Here is a 22,815-nt window from a genome sequence, read left to right as displayed (position 1 = left end):
TTTTTTAAATGAACTTGAGTCATGGGAGCCAAATGTTTTGGATCTCTGTTTGCTTGGTCTTTCTTCTTACACCATTTTGTCAAGGACAACCCTACCAGGAGCAAAGTGTTTTCAATAACTTATCCCTGTGGATCACAGGGGCATGAAAATACCTTCACTGTAATACAGACATGATGCCAGAGGGAAGAGCACATGTAAATATAAAAATTATAACTTCTGTGGGCATGTTGGGGAAATTATACACTGACTGGCAATGAATATATGAATAGTTTTCTAATAATTAAAGCAATTTTGATTTTGTATACAAATTGAAGGTGCAGTTTTTAAACCATTGCGAAAATGTTGATATGCACTGTTGTTAATATCATCAGGAGAACACCAAAAGGTGGCTGAAAATAATTCACAAGGAGTAAATATATCAATGAGAAGTGTTCCTTTTTCAAGTCTTAGGTTTGTAATTTATAGTTCAGGGGAGGAGATCAAGTAAACCTTTTCTACCTGGAATAACCATGTTTGCTTGCAGCACAGTTGGATATTTTATTTGTACTGTTGCAATAATGAGTAAAAAAATAAAAATAAAATAAGAAAATGCCATTATTTGTTTTATTACCATTTATATCTATCTACAGATGCTTTTCAGCAATATGATCTGAAACGTCTAAGTGAATGTTCATTATTTGATGGCATTGTGCTTTTTAAACATTTTACCACACTTTAAGAGTAGCGCATATGTACCCACTGCTATCAAACTTGATAACTTTGTCTACAACATAAATAGAACATGCTGGTGAGACCAATATGCTTTTCAAAGGTTCCCCACACTATGGAATAAGCCCTCCATCCACATGAAACAGAGTCCATCCCTGACCCTATTCCAAAGAAACCTTGATCATTGGATGGGAATTTGCAAATTCACCCCTGGCCTGGACAGAGGTTGACAGTAAATAAATTAATCCCCAACTAGCACCCTCCCTTATATTTATTTATTTATTTTATTTTACATTTGTTGACCGGGATAGTCCGACTGGATATATGTCCATTTTCAGCGGAGAAAAGCTCCGCATAACAAAAAAGAGACAGTACATACATCACTGAGTGATAAACTCAGGCAGACATGTTTAGAAAAATATAGACAAAGAATACAGGCAGATATCAATATACACATTGTGCAGTCATACATCTGATTGGCAAAGACGTATCAGAAAATGTGAACATAGAATGCAATCAGCTCTCATAATTCACAATGCTTAGACAATCAAATGCTACGAGGCACAGATACTTGGCTAAACAGCAGGTTGGGTAGCAAGACATGTATTAGTGAAGTTGTTAGTCAGGTTTAGAACAAGAGCAGAGCCAATGAGATGTGAGGTATTTATGAGTTCTCTTTTAAATAGGGGTAGTGAGGTTTCCTTGGTAATGGTAGTAGGGAGTAGATTCCAGATTTTACCTGTTGAGTTGGCAAATATAGCATCGCCTGCAGAGATGTTGGATTTTTAGTCGGTATCATTAGTTTATCAGCTGAGCATAATAGCCTGGGGGCACTGTGAGGGGTGAGAATATTTTTGAGGGCAGGGGTGTTATCAGGTTGATGGAGTATTTTATGCGCTACTATAAGCTGGTTGAACATTAGAAGGGTAGGATACTCTAGTCATCCCAGTGCTTTGAGGTTCTGGCAATGGTGGGTCCTAAAAGCCATGCCTGTAGCAAATCTGGCTATATGATTGTAACATCCTGATAATTTGTTGAGATCGGTTTTAGATAGGTTGGTGAGTCTGGGGGAGGCATACATAAGGGTAGAGAGGAGGTGTGATCTTGCAATAGCTACCCTAGCTACGGGGGTGAGGAAAGGTTTGGCTCTGTACAGGGAGCCAAGTTTTTTGTTGACGGACTTAATAGTGTGATTGACATGTTTATCAAATTTAATGTTGTTGTCTATTATTACACCTAGAAGCTTTGTATGGTCATCAAAGGAGATTATGGTGTCATTGCTAGATTTGTTGTTGAAGGAAGGAGGAGGAATTCTATGGTTAGGGGAGAAAAGTAGTAGCTTGGTTTTGTTAGGATTTAGAAGCAGGCGGCAATTAGCTAGCCATGTTTCTACCATGCTGAAAATGGTCTGGTTGAGGGTTAGAAGTTGTGTAGGAGCGGAGGCGGAGCATATTAGTGTTGCATCATCTGCTCCTGGGATGGTGGTGTGCAGATCATTGATAAAGATGGAGAAAAGAAGGGGACCTAGTATGGACCCTTGTGGGAAACCTAGGGTTAGAGGAAGTTGGGATAACAGCTTGCTCTGCCATAAGACAGCCTGCTGTCTACCATTTAGGTAGGAGTGAATCCATTGCATTGTGTGTTGGTCTAAACTAATGTTTTTTAGAGTATTGAGCAGTAGCTGATGGTTGACCATATCAAAAGCTTTTGAGAGATCTAGGAAGAGTGCTGAAGATAGTTTGTTGTTGTTACAATGAAGATTGATGACATTAGAGAAAGATAGAAGAGCCGTGGTGGTACTGTGGAATGGTCTAAAGCCGTGCTGAGAGTCGGCGAGCTTTCCGTTTTGAATAAGAAAGTGCATGATTTGCTTATGTATGCATCTTTCCATGATTTTAGCTAGTAGTGAAAGAATGGCTATAGGTCTAAAGTTAGATAATTCTGTGGAATTTCCTCCTTTATGGAGAGGTATAACATGTGATATTTTTCATATTACTGGGATGGATCCTTCTGAGATGAATCTGTTGATCAGAAAAGAGATGGGAAGTGCTATGGCATCAGCTGATTTTTGAAGATATTCAGCTGGGAGGTGGTCACCAGCTAGTGTAGTAGGTTTTAGCTTTTTGAGTAAGGTCCAGATCAGGTTGGTAGGTATGGTTTGAAAGGTAGAGGTGGGTTGGTTGCTGGGTGGATCAGGGCTAGATGTGCCAGAGCTGGTGTTTGTGTCCGATGGAGTGAGATGGGTAGCTAGAGACTGGATAGTTTCAGTAAAGAAGGAGTTGAAGCTGTTTGCAATTTCAACAGGGGATTTATCAAGGGCAACTGATGGGGTAGGAGTGGCAGAATGGCCTGGGTGGAGAAGATTGTTAATACCAGCCCAGAACCTTTGAGGTTTTAGCTGATATTTTTGTTGTAGGAGAGTGTAGTGATTTTTGTTTTGTCTAGAATGACAGATTTTTTGGTCTGGTTCCTTAGCTGCCAGTATCTTACTTGGTCCATAGGGGCTTTGGTAACATGCCACCAGGCCCAGGCGTTTTCTTAGTTTAATTTTGGTTTTTGTTTCTTTAGATAGCCATGGTGAAACCATGGCTTTTACACAGATGGTACGGGTAGGAGCATGGTGGTTAAGGATAGCCAGAAATTTGGTATTGAAGTACTCAACTGCTTCTTGTATTGGGAGTCACTCCAAGACATTCCAATTACATGCTTTGAGTTCTTTTTGGAAGTTGTCAAGGTTAAAGTTCCTGACGTTTCTTACAGTTTTGTAGGTGGGCTAGTTGGGAATGTCGGCTTTGAGCCGAATAATATAGCTAATAATTTAGCTACTTCCTTAGTAATATATCCCACCATATAGGTGTCCAAGGTACTCAGGGACAAAACTATGTTGGGTTGCAGGGCTAGGCTTACAAAGACCCTGGTGGTCATTAGCCTGGTATAAACCTATGAACCAATGAACAGTAGCATGTCATGAGTCAGCAGCTAGTTAATAGCACTCAGTAATAATTAATTTCATAGGCTCATAGATTAATATTGGGCTAACTGCTCTTGTGGGCCATTTTAAGTCTAGCCAATTACTCCATGTAAGAATCAAACCCTGCACTTTGGTCTATAAGGTTACCACCTTAACCGTTATGCCAACCTCCCACCCTAAAGGTTAGAATCAAACCCTGAACCTTGTATTTGTGAGGTAAAGACCTTAATCATTATGCCATTTGTCAACCTTCTTGCCAACCTGGGGGGGTATGTTAGCTGGGGATTAATTTATTTACTGTTGATCTCTGTCCAGGCCAGGGTGAATTTGCAAATTCCCATACAATGATCAAGGTTTTAATATAATTTGTGTGGAACAAGATAACACATTTATGCAAGAAAATAATGGGGAAAATTGCATTTTGCATAGAGACAGTGGTGCAGTGGTTAACATTGTCGCCTCACAGCAAGAGGTTCTCCGGTTCGATTCTCGGTTGGGGTGCCTTCTGTGTGGAGTTTGCATGTTCTCCCTGTGTTCGCGTGGGTTTCCTCCGGGTACTCCGGTTTCCTCCCACATTCCAAAGACATGCATCTGGAGCATTTCTCCCCGGGCCTCCGCTGAAAACAGGCTCTGTGGAACCTAGTCGGACATTCCCGGTCAACAAATGTTAAATAAATAAATAAAATAAAATAAAATAAATAATTTTGTCTAGTATAGGTACCAGTACTCTCTTTATTTTTTTATTCAAAGTTAAAGACATTGTTAAAGTTCTTATTAAAATTATAGCAGTTTTACAGTTAATTAGTGGTATAATTGTTTAATAGTTAAAGTGTCTGCCTTACAACATCAGGGTCTTGGGTTCAGTCCTGACCTCTGTTTGAAGTCGGCATATTCTCCCCATATCATTGTGGGTTTCTTCCAGCTACTCTATCCCTAACATATTGGCTATATATTTATACATATGTGAATGTATAACATGTTGCCTATATATTTATACATATATGTGTGTGTGTGTAACATAGTGGCTATATATTTATATGTGTGTCTGTGTGCGTGTGTGTGTGTGTGTGTGTGTGTGTGTGTGTGTGTGTGTGTGTGTATGTGTAACATATTGGCAATATATTTATAAATATGTGTGTGTAACATATTGGCTATATATTTATACATATGTGTATGTATGTGTGTGTAACATATTGGCTATATATTTATACATATGTGTGTGTAATATACTGGCTATATATTTATATGGGTCTAGGACACATGCTCGACTAGCATATGTCCGAATCACAAAACATTGAACACACATACACGAAAGCACTTAACATCGAAACGCTCTTCTGTGTATGTGTAGTTCAAAAAAAAATCTACGTTTCTGCAGGGAGGCTTCACCCCCTTGATCCCCCACACCCCCTACTTTATTATTCTCACTCCTAGATCGCACTACAGTGGGGAAAAGGGAATTTTCCCTTAGTCGCACTGTAGTCCGATCTACGAAACAGGCACACATACACGGAAGCGCTTGTCGATGTTAGGCGCTTTCGTGTATGTGTGTTCGATGTTTTGTGATTCGAACATATGCTAGTCGAGCATATGTCTGGATCCCATTTATATACAGGTGTGTGTAACATACTGGCTATATATTTATACGTGTGTGTGTGTGTAACATATTGGCTATTTAATTATACATATGTGCGTGTAACATATTGGCTATATATTTATACATATGTGCATGTGTGTGTGCAACATATTGGCTATATATTTATATATAGGTGTGTGTAACATACTAGCTATATATTTATACATATGTGTGTGAGTAACATATTGCCTATATATTTATACATATGTATGTGTAACATAATGGCTATATATTTATACATATGTGTGTGTAACATATTGGCTATATATTTATACATATGTGTGTGTAACATAATGGCTATGTATTTATACATTTGTGTGGGTAACATATGGGCTATATATTTATATATAGATGTGTGTAACATACTGGCTATATATTTATACATATGTGTGTGGATAACATATTGGCTATATATTTATACATATGTGTGTGTAACATATTGGCTATATATTTATACATATGTGTGTGTAACATACTGGCTATGTATTTATACATTTGTGTGTGTAACATAATGGCTATGTATTTATACATTTGTGTGTGTAACATAATGGCTATGTATTTATACATTTGTGTGTGTAACATAATGGCTATGTATTTATACATTTGTGTGTGTAACATACTGGCTATATATTTATACATATGTGTGTGGGTAACATATTGGCTATATATTTATACATTTTTGTGTGTAACATACTGGCTATATATTTATAACCACAAAACACACAATAAAAAATGAATAAAATGAGCACAGGCTGGATCAGGCGCATAAACCACAAAGATTTATTGAGAGGAGTGCTTTTGTCTGGTGTACATCACCAGACTGCTTCAGACAAATAAAAATACCATCATTACTTCTTATAAACTAGCAGCTGATACAGGAACACCTATAGAAAGAACACACATCTAATTAATTTTTAAAAATACATTCCAACAATTAAAATCTGGAAACTGATCCATTAAGCACTAAACTCTTATACATAGCTCAAATTTATGCACAGTTAATAAATATGCTTTCATAAAAACACTTAATATATGTGTGATGACCGAGCCCTGACCCAGCAATCAAGGAGACTCAGTCATCACCACTAACACCAGGAAGGTCGTCTCATAGAAGAGAGGAAAGGATAACTAATACACACAGTAAAGTACAATTTCCCTTAAGTGCACATAGAGATCACAGTCAGTCTGGGGCTGGTTGCTCCCTTGCTCACCAGATCCCCAATAAGACTATCCACTAGCACAGCTATAGGGTCCAGGTCTCAGCCTAGCTGGGCAAGCTGAAACCTTCAGTATCCTCCCTGTCCAACCAGTGCTTCGTCTCCCTGCAAAGTAGCTGACACAACACACACACACACTTTGAGATAAGTATTTATACAACTTCACAGACACTCCTGGGAAAGGCTGACACAGATTCTCCAGCTTTGTCCCTTTACCCAGACCATACGATAGTAATCCCTGCCACCACCCAGCTAATAATATCAGCTACTAAAAGGCACTTAAAAGAGTGTTCAATTATTACTGTGCAATATTATTATCCAATGATAATGTGACTATTCAGTCTACACTAATTGGAAGGGCTTAGACAGTAAACTCTCTCTCTCTATATATATATATATATATATATATATATATATATATATAATGTACTCTAAAGCATAATTTATCTCTGCATAAACCAGCCACAGGTAGAAGGTTTTAAAAATATTTAATAATAAATAATTAAAACACAAGACAAAACTACTACACCACAGAGATATCTAAGAGTTCAGAGATCACACAGAAACTTAAAATAATACAGTAGGACAGGTCTGATTTCAAAGAAAAATACCTAATTAATCTTTGCTAGCTTTAACTATTCCTACAAAAAATCACAGTGCTAGAAACTTACATGTGAGCTTAGGCAGAGTGCTGAGTTAGATAGCCAAGATCAAAATGCTTTCAGTCTCTTGTGAGAAATAGTATTTAAACATTACTAACAAACATGTCTCTAAGGCCCTCCCAAATTACATCATTTTTGGCACTTAGGTTTTCCCAGTATTCTTATTGCATCATCTTAACACCTGGTCTGAGTTCTCAGGCCACAAACTGCATTATTTAGCAATCTAACACCTGCTCAGAAACTTACAATGATACAAGGCATTTCACATATGCACTCTAGCAGAAACTAGAGCAATAAAGCATCTTCCACATGTAAATTCTGGTCATAAACTTTAGCCTTAAAACAATGGGCATGAAACCTTCACCCAGACACACTGAAGCTGAATTCTAACATGAAAGGGTCACAGCATGCTTTACTGGGCCAGTAGAGTGCAATGTTGTCATATATTTTGCAGTTCCACATTTCACAGTATTCTTTTACACTCAAGAAAACATGCATGCATTTTACATGTATTTACAAATGCCAGAATTATGTATCAAATTCTATTTGACTAGGCTGGCAGCCTTTGCTTATCTCTCCCCAATCGTCACATCTCTCCCCCCCACACCGGGGGAACTCAAGCAAGATTTTCGAGTGCCCCTTGAGAAACATTGCTTGAGAGTGTCAGGTCTATCTGGGTGTACCTCACCCCATTCCCTGTCTTGAGAGCCCATCAACATTGGCATTGCTACTCCCACTGCGGTGCTGCATTGACATATATGCTTGCAACCCCAGACTTCATCTTAGCAACTTGGCATTTTGCTGACTGGCTCTGTTTAACCATGTTAGAGGGTTGTGATCTGTCATCACAGTGAATTTTCTTCCATACAGATATGGCTGAAGTTTTTGTAGTGCCCACACTACGGCTAGACATTCCTTTTCTACCACTGCATAGCATTCCTCCCTGGGTGGAGCCTATGACTGAAATAGACCACTGGGTGCTCTTCTCCCTCTGAAGAAACCTGGCTAAGTACAGCCCCCACCCCATAGTTTGAAGCATTCACCTGCACAACAAATTCTTTGTTATAGTCTGGACTGGCTAACACAGGGGGTCCTCCCAAAGCTTCCTTAAGCTTCTGAAATGCCTGTTCACATGCTGGGGTCCACACTACCTTATCTGGCCTGTTCTTTCTTGTTAGATCTGTGAGCAGAGCAGCTATGGTACTATAACGAACTTTCTGTAGTACCCTGCTGTCCCTAAGAATGCCCTCACCTGCTTTTTGGTAACAGGTGCAGGCCATGCCTGAATAGCTTCCACCTTGGCAGGTTCTGGCCTTATCTTACCACTCCCCACTCTATGTCCTAGGTAGGAGACCTCTGCCATACCCACCTGACATTTGCTCAGCTTAATGGTTAACCCTGCCCTCTGTAGTCTGCCCAGCACCTCCCTGACATGCTGAAGGTGCTCTTGCCAGGAATGGCTGTAGATAGCAATATCATCCATGTAAGCAAGGGCAAACCCTCCTGCTCCTGCTAAGATATGATCTACCAGCCTCTGGAAAGTCGCTGGGGCATTCTTCATCCCAAAGGGCATCTTTGTGAACTCATACAAGCCAAAATGAGTCACAAAGGCTGAATTCTCTCTAGCACTGGGAGTCAAGGGCACCTGCCAGTAACCCTTGGTAAGATCAATGGTTGTAAGATACTTAGCCCCACCCATCTGCTCTAGGGCCTCATCTGTCCTAGGCATGGAGTAAGCATCTGCCTCTGTGTGACTATTTAATTTCCTGTAATCCACACAGAATCTAGTGCTGCCATCCTTCTTTGGCACCAGTACCACTGGTGAGGCCCAGGGACTGTTGGACTCTTGAATCACCCCTAGTTCCAACATCTCCTGTATCTCCTCCCTCAGAGTCTGTTTGACTCTCTCAGGCACCCTATAAGGTGCCTTCCTGATTGGCCTTTGGGGTCCTGTATCCACCTGGTGCTGCACCAGGTGGGTGCTCCCTGGTTTCTTGGTGAACATGCCCCCAAATTCCTGCAACACTGCTCGGATTTCTCGAACCTGGGTAGGAGATAGCTGCTGGGACATTGCTACCCCTTCCACCGAGGTGTCAGCCCGAGCCTCACTGAGGAGATCAGTCACAAGATCTCTCTGACTCCTCCTGCAATCCACTGCAAATGCTCAGCACAAGGGCTTCCCTATCATAGTAAGGTTTCATCATGTTAATATGGTACAATTTGTGCCCTGCCATTTGCCTAGCACTTCCACCATGTAGTTAACATCACTTACCTTTCTTACCACCTTGTAGAGTCCCTCCCAAGCTGCCTGTAATTATTTGTGTCTGACAGGAATGAGAACCATCACCTGCTGCCCTACAGCGTACTCTCTAGCTCAAGCATTCCTGTCATACCACAACTTTTTCTGCTGTTGGGATTCTGCCAGGTTTTCCTGGGCCAGGCCCATGAGTTCCCTGAGCCTTGTCCTGAGGTTCAGGACATATGCTATAACAGACTCCTTGTGAAACTCACACTCACCTTCCCACTCATCTCAAATTAAATCTAGAGGTCCCCTCACCAAATGCCCATACAGCAACTCAAATGTTGAAAAAACTGTGGATTCCTGGGGAACCTCTCTGTAAGCAAACAACAGATGGGGAAAATATTTGTCCCACTCCCTCTTAAACTGATCTGCAAATGTCCGTAGTATGGACTTGATTGCAGAGTTTAACCTCTCAAGACCATTAGTCTGGGGATGGTAGGGGGTGGTCTTCATGTGCTTCACCCCACAGGACTTCCACAGACAAGCCAGCAGGTCTGACATAAAATTGGCACCTCTGTCAGACAGTATTTCCTTTGGGAAACCTACCCTGCTGAAAATCTCTAGCAAAGCATTTGCCACCTTCTCAGCCTCAATGGAGGACAAAGTCACTGCCTCAGGGTATCGTGTAGCATAATCTACAATCACTAGGATATACTTTTTCCCTGTGGAACTTGGGGTACTCAGAGGACCCACAATATCCATAGCTACCCTCTGAAATAGCTCCTCAATCACAGGCAAATGCATCAAAGGAGCTCCCACCTTGTCTCCTGCCTTGCCTACCTTTTGGCACTGCTCACAGGTCCTGCAGTACCCTGTTACATCTCTGGAAATTCCAGGCCAATAGAAGCTTTGCATAATATGCCTCTTTGTACATTTTATGCCCATATGACCTGCAAAGGGAATATCATGGGCTATGGCTAGAAGCACCAGATGGTAAGCTCTAGGCACTACCAACTGCTGTACTCTCTCACCTTCTAGCCCTCCCTCAGGGGTCAACTGTCTGTACAGTAACCCTTTGTTCCAGTATACAGATTCCCCCTTCCCTTGAGAATCAGGTGCCTCCCTAACTACCCGCCTCAGGCCTTGCAATATAAGGTCTGAGAGCTGAGCCTGTCTCAAGTCTCTCCTTGTAACCCTTCCCAGCTCCCCTTCCACAGGAAGTCTGGCATCCTCTGACAGTGGTGCCTCACTGTCAGCCTGGGTACTACTACTCACCTCTACCTTTGCAGTTACCCTGTCCAAGGGAACATCAGTACCCACAAGCAGCTGTGGCTCACATTCAGTTTCACTGCTACAGCATAGCTCACTCCTTGAAGTAACCATCTCAGCAGTCCTGGCTGCAAGTATGCAGTCTATCTGGGTTTCCCCCAGGCTACCAAACCCACATGATTGTCTCCTAGTCTCACTGCATGTAACTGCATAAGTACATAGTACTGCCTCATCCAAATCCTTCCCTCTCAGGACATCTGCAGGATGGTAGTTCCATACCCCTGTTGTCTCAAGACAACCTACTATTGGCATTTTGTCTTTCTCACTTACTGGCTCCCTCACCTTTGGTTCCCCACCTTGCCTCCATGGACATCTGTATGCCACATGGCCCCACTAGTTGTATTCAAAACATTTAACCGTAGCTCCCGGATGTGTACTTGGACTAGTGGCTTCCTCTGCTACAGGCGGATTCTGTTGGGGCAGTCTATGCTGCCCACCATGGGTTCCTTTAGTCCCATGAGCAATCCTGGGGGTCCCTTTCCTGTGCAGGGCTGCCCTGCTTGTTAGGTATAGGTCTCCCTTCTTCCCCAGCTCCTCTGAAGTAGCACACTGTCTATCAGCTAACCAGATCCTCATGTCCTCAGACAAAGTGCTAAGGGCTTGTTCCCTCACCAAATGGTCTGCCAGCCCTTCAAAAGTGGTGACCTGACATCCACTCACCCAGCTATGAAAATAAGTGCTCAGTTCAGCAACATATTCACATACATTTTCATCTGCCTTGCATCTATGCTCACAAAACTTTTTCCTATACATTTCAGGTGTTAGCTTAAAACATTCTAACAAGTGTCTTTTTACAGCAGCATAATCAAAACAGTCAGTGTCATGCATTTTTGCTAAAGAAGTTACAGCTTTACCATGGAGTAAGGGGGTCAGGAACTGTACCCAGAGCCCTTGGTCAACTTCATACTGTTCACATACCTGCTCAGACATATGCATGAAGCTATCAGAATTATCCCCATCTTTAAACTGTGGAAGAAATTTACTGACCTTTTATGCTTTTGGGGTCCGGTTACTCCATTCCCCATTACCTCCATGACTCTGGCAAAGAGTCAGCATTTCCCTCTCATGCCTCCTCTGCTGTTCATTTTCCTCAGCTTGTAGACTCCTCATTGTTTCGGCTGCTTCTATTTCCATATGCCTGGCCTCCAACTCAAGTCTCTTTAGCTCCAGCTGGATTTTTAAGTCCACTGCAGAAAGGTTGAGCTGTCCATTCTCCGAGGATATTGTATCTCCATTGTCAGTCTGATTGTCCTCCAGGCTGCTGTTTACTGATGCAGCTGTAACCAAGGCTGCAATCAGGTCTGCTTTAGTCAGATTTCAATGCACCAGTCCCCTAGCCTGGCACATCTTCGCCAGCTGGCTCCTTGTCAGCTTTCCATACTCTTCTGCTGACATGCTGCCTACTCACCCTGACTAACACTAAGCTAACAAATGAAATAAAACAACTGTGATCTGAACTCTGAGTATACGCTGCATGGCTGTTTTAGAGTACAAAACACTTTTAGAGATCACTGTACATAAGCTACAGGAATTCGTTCTACCCACACCACTACAAGCCAATTAGTATGTGAAGTAGATCCCACCACTTCCAAACACTTGTGATGACCGTACCCTTGCCTAGCAATCAAGGAGCCTCAATCCTCACCACTAACACCAGGGAGGTAGTCTCCTAGAAGAGAGGAAAGGATAACTAATACACACAGTAAAGTACAATTTCCCTTAAGTGCACACAGAGATAACAGTCAGTCTGGGGCTGGTTGCTCCCTTGCTCACCAGGTCTCCAATAAGACTCCCCACTGGCACAGCTATAGGGTCCAGGTCTCAGCCTAGCTGGGCAAGCTAAAACCTCCAGTACCCTGTCTGTCCAACCAGTGCTTCGTGTCCCTGCTAAGTAGCTGACATAACACACACACACTTTGAGATAAGTATTTATACAACTTCACAGACACTCCTGGGAAAGGCTGACACAGATTTTTCAGCTTTGCCCCTTTACCCAGACCATATGGTAGCAATCCCTGCCACCAACCAGCTAATAATATCAGCTAATAAAAGGCCCTTAAAAGGGTGTCCAATTACTACTGTGCAATATTATTATCCAGTGGTAATGTGACTATTCAGTCTAGGCTTATTGGAAGGGCTTAGACAGTAAACTCTATAAATATATAATGTACTCTAAAGCATAGTTTATCTCTACATAAACAAGCCACAGGCAGAAGGTTTTAAAAATATTTAATAATAAATAACTAAAACACAAGACAAAATTACTACAACACAGAGATATCTAAGAGTCCAGAGATCACACAGAAACTTAAAATAATACAGTAGGATAGGTCTAATTTCAAAGAAAAATACCTAATTAAACTTTACTAGCTTTAACTAGTCCTACAAGAAATCACAGTGCTAGAAACTTACATGTGAGCTTAGGCAGAGTGCTGAGTTAGATATCCAAGATCAAAATGCTTTCAGTCTTTTGTGAGAAATAGTATTTAAACATTACTAACAAACATGTCTATAAAGCCCTCCCAAATTACATCATTTTGACACTTAGGTTTTCCCAGTATTCATATTGCATCATCTTAACACCTGGTCTGAGTTCTCAGGCCACAAACTGCATTATTTAGCAATATAACACCTGCTCAGAAACTTACAACAATACAAGGCATTTCACATGTACACTCTAGCAGAAACCAGAGCAATAAAGCACCTTCCACATGTAAATTCTGGTCATACACTTTAGCCTTAAAACAATGGGCATGAAACTTTCACCCAGACGCACTGGAGCTGAATTCTAACATGAAAGGGTCACAACATGCTTCAATGGGCCAGTAGAGTGCAATGTTGTCATATATTTTGCAGTTCTACATTTCACAGTATTCTTCTACACTCAAAAAACATGCCTGTATTTTACATTTATTTACAAATGCCAGAATTATATATCAAATTCTATTTGACTAGGCTGGCAGCCTTCGCCCATCTCTCCCCAATCGTCACATCATGCATGAAAAGGAACTTATACAACCTAAATAATTTCATCTGTCATAGACTTTTAACTTTAATGAACTAGTAATAGATACTAATTCATTTAAACCAGGGGGGCAACTAGCTTTAGTAAACATCTGCCACCATGTTTCCCTGGTCTCTAAATAAACCTTCCATGGTCCTCTCCTATTGTGGTGTTTCACCTGTTCTAAGATTACAAATTTGAAAGTGTATTGAGGGTGAATTTTAATATGCCTATATAATGCATTCTTTTCATTGGCCTGTCTAATTTCATAAGTGTGCTCATATATCCTCTGTACCAACTTACGTTGGGTTTTACCTATGTAAAACACTGGGCACTTGAGCCAGATAAATGGCTATATATTTATACATATGTGTGTGGGTAACATATTGGCTATATATTTATAAGTGTGTGTGTGTGTGTGTGTGTGTGTGTGTGTGTGTGTGTGTGTGTGTGTGTGTGTGTGTGTTTGTGTAACATATTGGCAATATATTTATAAATATGTGTGTGTAACATATTGGCTATATAGTTATTCATATGTGTATGTGTGTGTGTAACATATTGGCTATATATTTATACATATGTGTGTGTAATATACTGGCTATATATTTATATGGGTCTAGGAGACATGCTCGACTAGCATATGTCCGAATCACAAAACACTGAACACACATACACGAAAGCGCTTAACATCGAAAAGCGCTTCTGTATATGTCTAGTTCAAAAATAAAATTACATTTCTGCAGTGGGGCTTCGTCCCCCCTGCACTCCCTATACCCCCCCACTTTATTATTCTTACTCCATGATCACACTACAGTGGGGAAAAGGGAATTTTCCCTAACCTGCACTATAGTCCGATCTACGAAACAGGCACACATACACGGAAGCGCTTGTCAATGTTAAGCGCATTCGTGTATGTGTGTTCAATTTTTGTGATTCGGACATATGCTAGTCGAGCATATGTCCGGATCCCATTTATATATAGGTGTGTGTAACATACTGGCTATATATTTATACGTGTGTGTGTGTGTGTGTGTGTGTGTGTGTGTGTGTGTGTAACATATTGGCTATATAATTATACATAATTATACATATATGTGTGTAACATATTGGCTATATATTTATATATAGGTGCGTGTAACATACTGGCTATATATTTATACATATGTGTGTGGGTAACATATTGGCTATATATGTATACATATGTGTGTGTAACATATTGGCTATATATTTATACATATGTGTATGTAACATAATGGCTATGTATTTATACATTTGTGTGTGTAACATACTGGCTATATATTTATACATATGTGTGTGGGTAACATATTAGCTATATATTGATACAATTGTGTGTGTAACATACTGGCTATATATTTATAACCACAAAACACACAAACTAAAAAATGAATAAAATGAGCACAGGCTGGATCAGGCACACAAACCACAAAGATTTATTGAGAGGAGCGCTTTCATCTGGTGTACATCACCAGACTTCTTCAGACAAATAAAAATACCATCATTACTTCTTATATACTAGCAGCTGATACAGGCACACCTATAGAAAGAACACACATCTAATTAATCTTTAAAAAGACATTGCAACAATTAAAATCTGGAAACTGATTCATTAAGCACTAAACTCTTATACATAGCCCAAATTTATTCACAGTTAATAAATATGCTTTCATAAAAACACTTAATATATGTGTGTTGACCAAGCCCTGGCCCAGCAATCAAGGAGCCTCAATCCTCACCACTAACACCAGGGAGGTCATCTCCTAGAAGAGAGGAAAGGATAACTAATACACACAGTAAAGTACAATTTCCCTTAAGTGCATACAGAGATCACAGTCAGTCTGGGGCTGGTTGCTCCCTTGCTCACCAGGCCCCCAATAAGACTCCCCACTGGCACAGCTATAGGGTCCAGGTCTCAGTCTAGCTGGGCAAGCTAAAACCTTCAGTATCCTCTCTGTCCAACCAGTGCTTCGTGTCCCTGCAAAGTAGCTGACACAACACACACACACTTTGAGATAAGTATTTATACAACTTCACAGACACTCCTGGGAAAGGCTGACACAGATTCCCCAGCTTTTCCCCTTTACCAAGACCATATGGTAGTAATCCCTGCCATGACCCAGCTAATAATATCAGCTACTAAAAGGCCCTTAAAAGGGTGTTCAATTATTACTGTGCAATATTATTATCCAATGGTAATGTGACTATTCGGTCTAGGTTTATTGGAAGGGCTTAGACATTAAACTCTATAAATATATAATGTACTCTAAAGCATAATTTATCTCTACATAAACCAGCCACAGGTAGAAGGTTTTAAAAATATTTAATAATAAATAATGAAAACACATGACAAAACTACTACACCGCAGAGATATCTAAGAGTTCCGAGATCACACAGAAACTTAAAATAATACAGTAGGACAGGTCTGATTTCAAAGAAAAATACCTAATTAATCTTTACTAACTTTAACTATTCCTACAAGAAATCACAGTGCTAGAAATTTACATGTGAGCTTAGGCAGAGTGCTGAGTTAGATATCCAAAATCAAAATGCTCTCAGTCTCTTGTGAGAAATAGTATTTTAAACATTACTAACAAACATGTCTCTAAGGCCCTCCATAATTACATCATTTTTGACACTTAGGTTTTCCCAGTATTCATATTGCATCATCTTAACACCTGGTCTGAGTTCTCAGGCCACAAACTGCATTATTTAGCAATCTAACACCTGCTCAGAAACTTACAACAATACAAGGCATTTCACATATACACTCTAGCAGAAACCAGAGCAATAAAGCACCTTCCACATGTAAATTCTGGTCATAAACTTTAGCCGTAAAACAATGGGCATGAAACCTTCACCCAGATGCACTGGAGCCGAATTCTAACATGAAAGGGTCACAACATGCTTCACTGGGCCAGTAGAGTGCAATGTTGTCATTTATTTTGCAGTTCCACATTTCACAGTATTCTTTTGCACTCAAGAAAACATGCCTGTATTTTACATTTATTTACAAATGCCAGAATTATATATCAAATTCTATTTGACTAGGCTGGCAGCTATCGCCCATCTCTCCCCAATCATCACATCATGCATAAAAGGGAACTTATACAACCTAAATAATTTCATCTGTCATAGACTTTTAACTTTAATGAACTAGTAATAGATACTAGTTCATTTAAACCAGGGGGGCAACCAGCTTTAGTAAAAATCTGCCACCATGTTTCCCTGGTCTCTAAATAAACCTTCCAGGGTCCTCTCCTATTGTGGTGTTTCACCTGCTCTAAGACTACAAATTTGAAACTGTGTTGAGGGTGAATTTTAATATGCCTATATAATGCATTCTTTTCGTTGGCCTGTCTAATTTCATAAGTGTGCTCATATATCCTCTGTGCCAACTTATGTTGGGTTTTACCTATGTAAAACCCCGGGCACTCTTTACACTGAGCCAGATAAATGGCTATATATTTATACATATGTGTGTGGGTAACATATTGGCTATATATTTATACATTTGTGTGTGTAACATAATGGCTATATATTTATACATATGTGCGTGTGTGTGTAACATATTGGCTATATATTTATACATCTGTGTGTGTAACATATTGGCTATATATTTATACATATGAGTGTGTGTGTGTGTGTGTGTGTGTGTGTGTGTGTGTGTGTGTGTGTGTGTGTGTGTGTGTGTCTGTGTGTGTGTGTGTGTAACACATTGGCTATGTATTTATATAAAGGTGTGTGTAACATACTGGCTACATATTTATACATATGTTTGTGGGTAACATACTGGCTATATATTTATACATATGTATGTGGGTATCATATTGGCTATATATTTATACATTTGTGTGTGTAACATAATGGCTATGTATTTATACATTTGTGTGCATACTGTATTTACTCTTCACCTAGTGGCCTGGTCATGGCTAAGTGTCTGAGAATGAGTACTTCACTCACTTGGTTAGCAAATAAATTACAAATGAGTATAGTCACTATCAGGTTCAGACTACTAACAGTGGTGACATAGAAAGGGATCTAGTACTGCAGAGAAAGAAGCTGGGACTGCAGCAGGATGGATTAACATGTTTTTGTTAAAAAGTGTCTTTTTCACTTATATTTTTGCTGAAGTTTAAACAACAATATGGAAACAATACAGTGGGAGCACCAGAGGAACTGCTATTCATATTTCTTCTTGTCATGCCGTTATTTTGTCTGATATTAGACTTGTATGTCCAGCTCTCACTTCACTCAAAAACTAATCACCTTATGTTCTCATTCTTTTCAGCATGTTACAAGTTAGAAACAGGAGTTCAGTTTTCAACCTAGATATACCTTAACAAACAGATATGGAAGTTGCAGACAAGAGTGGCAGGCAATCCTTATTTGCTGACAACGCTGATGTCATTTTGCTTTTGTTTTACCTTTACAGTTAATGTGCATTTTGTAGGACATTAAATATTTAGCATGCACTCTCCTACAAAGAAGCAAAATATAGGTAACATAGATCTAAAAATACTGCAGTGTCGAAACAATTCATTTAAAGCTGTGACCAAATAGCAGAAATAACTGAAAATGCATTTAAAGCAGGAGAGTCTAAATTAAAACATTTTGTTGTGCAACCCCCAACTAACTTGGTCTTCACATTGAGCAAAGGCATGCTATTTATGCCTACTGTAATGGTGATGTACCTCCTCACTTCTGTAAGGGTGTGCTGTCAGTTCAGCAACCAACCAGGGCTCAGCATGTAAATAAGAAGACGATAACAAGTACCACAAACTGAAGCTGCTCTGTCATTGCGTGGTTGTTATGGTGACAAGACAAGGCCATGCCTCTTAGTCTGTGTTAAGGAGAAAAGCTATAATCCCTCATGGAATAGCAGATAGAAAATTAAAAAAGAAGAAAAACATTAGCTGGCTAGAAAGGGACTAACAGCAGGTCATATCAGACAGTAGCATCAACTGGCCATGCCAGTACTTACAACTGATGCTGAGTCAGAGACAGGTATCCCAAAATCCCCTTGTAATAAGCTTCCATCAGGAATCATGGAGGAACTAGAACACACATGCCCTCTTCCACGGACGGTAAGTAAAGGACCTTAATGCATGTTTTCTCTGCATGTGTTGCAAGTAGGCTATGCGAAAGAGGAAGAAGCTGTACTGATATAAAAGTCTGTGTTCTCGTGGGCAGTAATTCTGCAGGCTAATACACTTTAGGTGTCTGTCTCTATTGCCTGTTCTGACAGAAATGTTCATTGCCAAACAATTCACAATACTTTCATATTTATTATTTATTCTTGTTCCTTTTTCTTTGCAGTATTACAGTTAGTGGATATGAAAAGCAGCACTGTTCTCATTACAATAACTGTTTGTCTGCTGACTCCATTGTTATACACCCCCACAACAGCAGTCTAATATTTTTATCCGTACAGGTTAAATAAAAGCTGCTCAGTTGTAGAGTGTGCCTGTCTCAAATGGCCTAGCACCTGAAACTTGGGTAAAGGCATTCAAGCAACTGATGTAAAACAGAGAAGAGTTTCGTGCAATTGTATTGCTTTCTGGCTGAAGTTGTCTGATGTGTTTAAACCGCATTTAATATTTCCTCTGTGTGGTGCATAAATGCAGCATTCAACTTCAAAGTAGGGCAGATAGGATGGCTGGCCTGATGTGTAGATGCTATCTATTCACAGAAACTGACCATTATTCTCACACATCTGAATGTCTGCCATGCTGTGATATGCCAGCGACTTTTGCTGGCATTCTTTGTTTTCATCCACTAGCTTTCAGTTTCTCATTCTGTAATACTTGGATTCTTTCCTGTATTTGCATAACCAATGGGGTGACACTGATTCTCTTGTGTTGACCTCTCTTGTAGTTTTAATGATTCTAAAGGTTTGCATGACTTGTCTTTTATACAAATGTTACTGACAGCATTAATGTGACCAAATGACTGAGGTACTTTTTTGTCGAGGTTAGGTCATTACTGTACACAATGTCACTTTATTAAGGGCTCATTACTGCAATGTTTTCACCTGCCCCATTCTGATTTTCTGCAGAAAAGTGATGCAAACTATAGAGCAATAACCCTGAGCGAGATGGCTAGCAAGACTAAAACATTGTGCTCAGCAAATACCAGGAAATTGCATTCCTGTATGAATTAATGGCCCATTGTCTGTATCCTTGCCCTATTTGACTATTTCCTATTGTAGTTTGTTAAGGCAACATGTGATTAATTTTAGATATTCAAAATATAGCAGATTGCAAGTGCACACCTTACTTTTTATTATTACTGGATTTGTTTGGGTAAATTAACTTTATGCAGCATGTTTGATTTTTAGCATTAATACTGAACAGAAAATAAAGAGGCCATTATGTAACCTATAAACCAATGTAAAAGTATTTAATTTATTTTACTACTAATAGTATGGCTGTAGGCCAAGTATTTTAAATGAACACAACCTGAACAAGCCTTTAAAAAGTTTGTTATAACTGTTAAATGTACATACCACAGTATTACTAATATCATAGGGTCATGCTGACACTTCACAGAAATTGTGCCACTTTAATATAGAAAATCCCTAAACAATACAAATGTGAGAGTATATAGCAAGCATCTATTTAACGAGACTGATTTACTTTGTGTTTAGAGTATAAAGTTGACTATATAGCTGTGAACAGAATTTTATGTTTGTTCCCCTTGACGGCTACTGTATTCAAATGAAAATTTACCAGCTTATTTTGTGTGTGTGTGTGTGTGTGTGTGTGTGTGTGTGTGTGTGTGTGTGTGTATGTGTGTGTGTGTGGGTGTGGGTGTGTGTGTGTGCATGTGTGTTCAATATCTGTATCTCTGTAAATAATTTTAGTTGAATTATAATGTATAGTATATGAAGACTTTACTCCTCTGTAATGTGTGCTCCAAATCTGCCAGGTAAAACACTTTTCATATTAAGAGTAATTTTCTTCCTTTTATCAAAGGGTCTTTGCCTATTGTTTTACTTGTAGGTGAATTATTTTCACATGAAAAACAGACATGTTTAAAATGACAGAAGGCCCAAGACATGTTGTTATACTGGTAGCTGTATAACACATTCATAGTAGTATTGCCCCTTGAGAAGAGTGCCTAAAATTTGTTTGGATTTTTGTGTAAAAAATGTGGGTCTTGACTATTTAAATGCAGGCATTATGTATGATGATAAAGAGCTTTATGTTTGTTCTCCTGGGGCACTAAGGCAGAAATTGTCTAGGATCAAACTTGGAAACCATTTATGATCAGGCCTTCATATGCTGAGGTACTCAGGAATTCTCTTCCTAAACCACAAGGCCACCGTCATGTAAGATGGGCAACATGCAAACAAGCCAATAGCACCAGCAAAAGCTTCAGAAGAAACAAGGAGTCACTCTCCTGGCAGGCCAGCTCCCTTAAGGCAACCTGGTAAAGCAAATACACTTGGTATAAGTTATAGGTGACTCCATGGTGAAACACAGATAAACCATTCCCAAGGGTGAGCAAGGAAATGGTGTTTGCAAGCTGTCTCTCAGGTGCCAGGATTTGTTATGTCACAAGATCCTGCAAGTCCTTTCTCCCACGTACACGTAAAACATGGTTGTTGTGCATGTGGGAGTGAATGACTTGAGAAACTTTTCCTTAGATTTTATGAAAAAATACATGCTGGAGCTCTCTGCATATGTAGCCAAGGCTATGGAACTAGTCTTGAGCAGCATTTTACCTTCAGCAAAAATTATGTCACAATACAAACAAAAGAGGATTAAATTCAGCAACTGGCTTAGTTATTGGTTTCATTCTAAGGGGAACCAGTATGTAACAGCCTGAAAGGGAACAGCTGACAGTGTATCTTTTTGGCCATAGATGACCTCCACCTCTCTCCTGAGGCTTTTGTGTGCGCATGTGCGTGTGTGTGTGTGTGTGTGTGTGTGTGTGTGTGTGTGTGTGTGTGTGTGTGTGTGTGTGTGTATACATACAGATAGAAAGACAGATGTAAAATCTTTCTTCACCTTCATAGTCCCTTCATGTGGGCAAGGTTCACCTTCTCCGTTTGTCAACAAAAAGAAGGCTGTATAAAAGCAGTACTCCTCTGTACTAGTACCCTAAACAGGAACCCCCCCCAGACCATTGAAAATACAGGTATATGGATTGTTAATGAAACAGGGTAGCACCTCCTCCCTACCAGGTTTCAATGCCTACCACTCATTCAAACACACCTCAAATTACTATGGTGTGGTAGGTGATTTGTCCATATACCTGTGAAGTCTGATCACATCAAGACTCATAAGGCAATGCAATGACCATGAGCCCCTCCACATCTTTGAATTATCAATCAGAATACTTACCATATTGTAGCCAACTCTAGTAGCCCCTCTTTTTTACCAGGCCAGAAGGCATACTTTAACAAAGTTACTCTCTATTGAATCGAGTACTGTTCTTCTAAGAGATTTCAACTATCCATCCATAGACTGGGAAATCTACACTACTACAAATAAGCAGGTACAACGCTTCCTAGATTTTATAAATTCAAACTCCTTACACCATTTAGTTAACTTCCCTATTAAAGGCTCAAATATATTGGATCTAGTCCTCACAGCTATCACCTCACTATGTTCTGTACCTGTAACTGCCTCATCATCGATCAAATCTGACCACCGCTCAGTAATATTCACTAATACTGGACCTTCTACCAAGTTTTCCCTCCAGCCCTGCTGTCAGAGGCAAAACTACTGCAGCTAGCTGATGACCTGATGCAATTTAAGACTCCCACAATGACCCAGTAGCATACACCAAACCTCTGCTTTCATAGACAGTTTTTATTTTCCCCACAATACTTGCTTAGATGCATCGATACCCAGCTGATACAAATGCAGTGCTGTGTTTAGCAGCAAACCTATGAGGTGGAATCCTAGCATAAACGAACCATATAACAAAAGGGAAGAAACTCATTGTCTTAAGGAATAAACTAAAAAAAACTCAATTCTACAAAAGTGAAATCAAGAGACTAAACAAGAAACATAGAAG

General features: G+C 39.9%; 1 protein-coding gene across 2 annotated transcripts in view; it reads left to right on the top strand.

Annotated features, from left to right (window-relative positions):
• The window catches only part of PCYT1B (phosphate cytidylyltransferase 1B, choline), a 1,205,847-nt gene that overhangs the window by 273,438 nt on the left and 909,594 nt on the right, over nucleotides 1-22,815 (top strand). The window contains exon 1 of one of the 2 annotated variants that reach the window (XM_044072302.1): nucleotides 18,565-18,872. The exons of the other annotated variant lie outside the window; for it this stretch is intronic. Coding sequence (XP_043928237.1) covers nucleotides 18,756-18,872 — 117 coding nt within the window. The 5' untranslated portion in view covers nucleotides 18,565-18,755. Of the gene's footprint in view, nucleotides 1-18,564; nucleotides 18,873-22,815 lie in introns of those variants that run through there. 2 annotated transcript variants of the gene reach the window in all.

Source organism: Protopterus annectens, chromosome 5.part0, assembly GCF_019279795.1.
Source record: "Protopterus annectens isolate FY-2018-M chromosome 5.part0, PAN1.0, whole genome shotgun sequence".
Lineage (NCBI taxonomy): Eukaryota > Metazoa > Chordata > Ceratodontiformes > Protopteridae > Protopterus > Protopterus annectens.
This window is presented reverse-complemented; position numbering and strand designations above follow the sequence as displayed.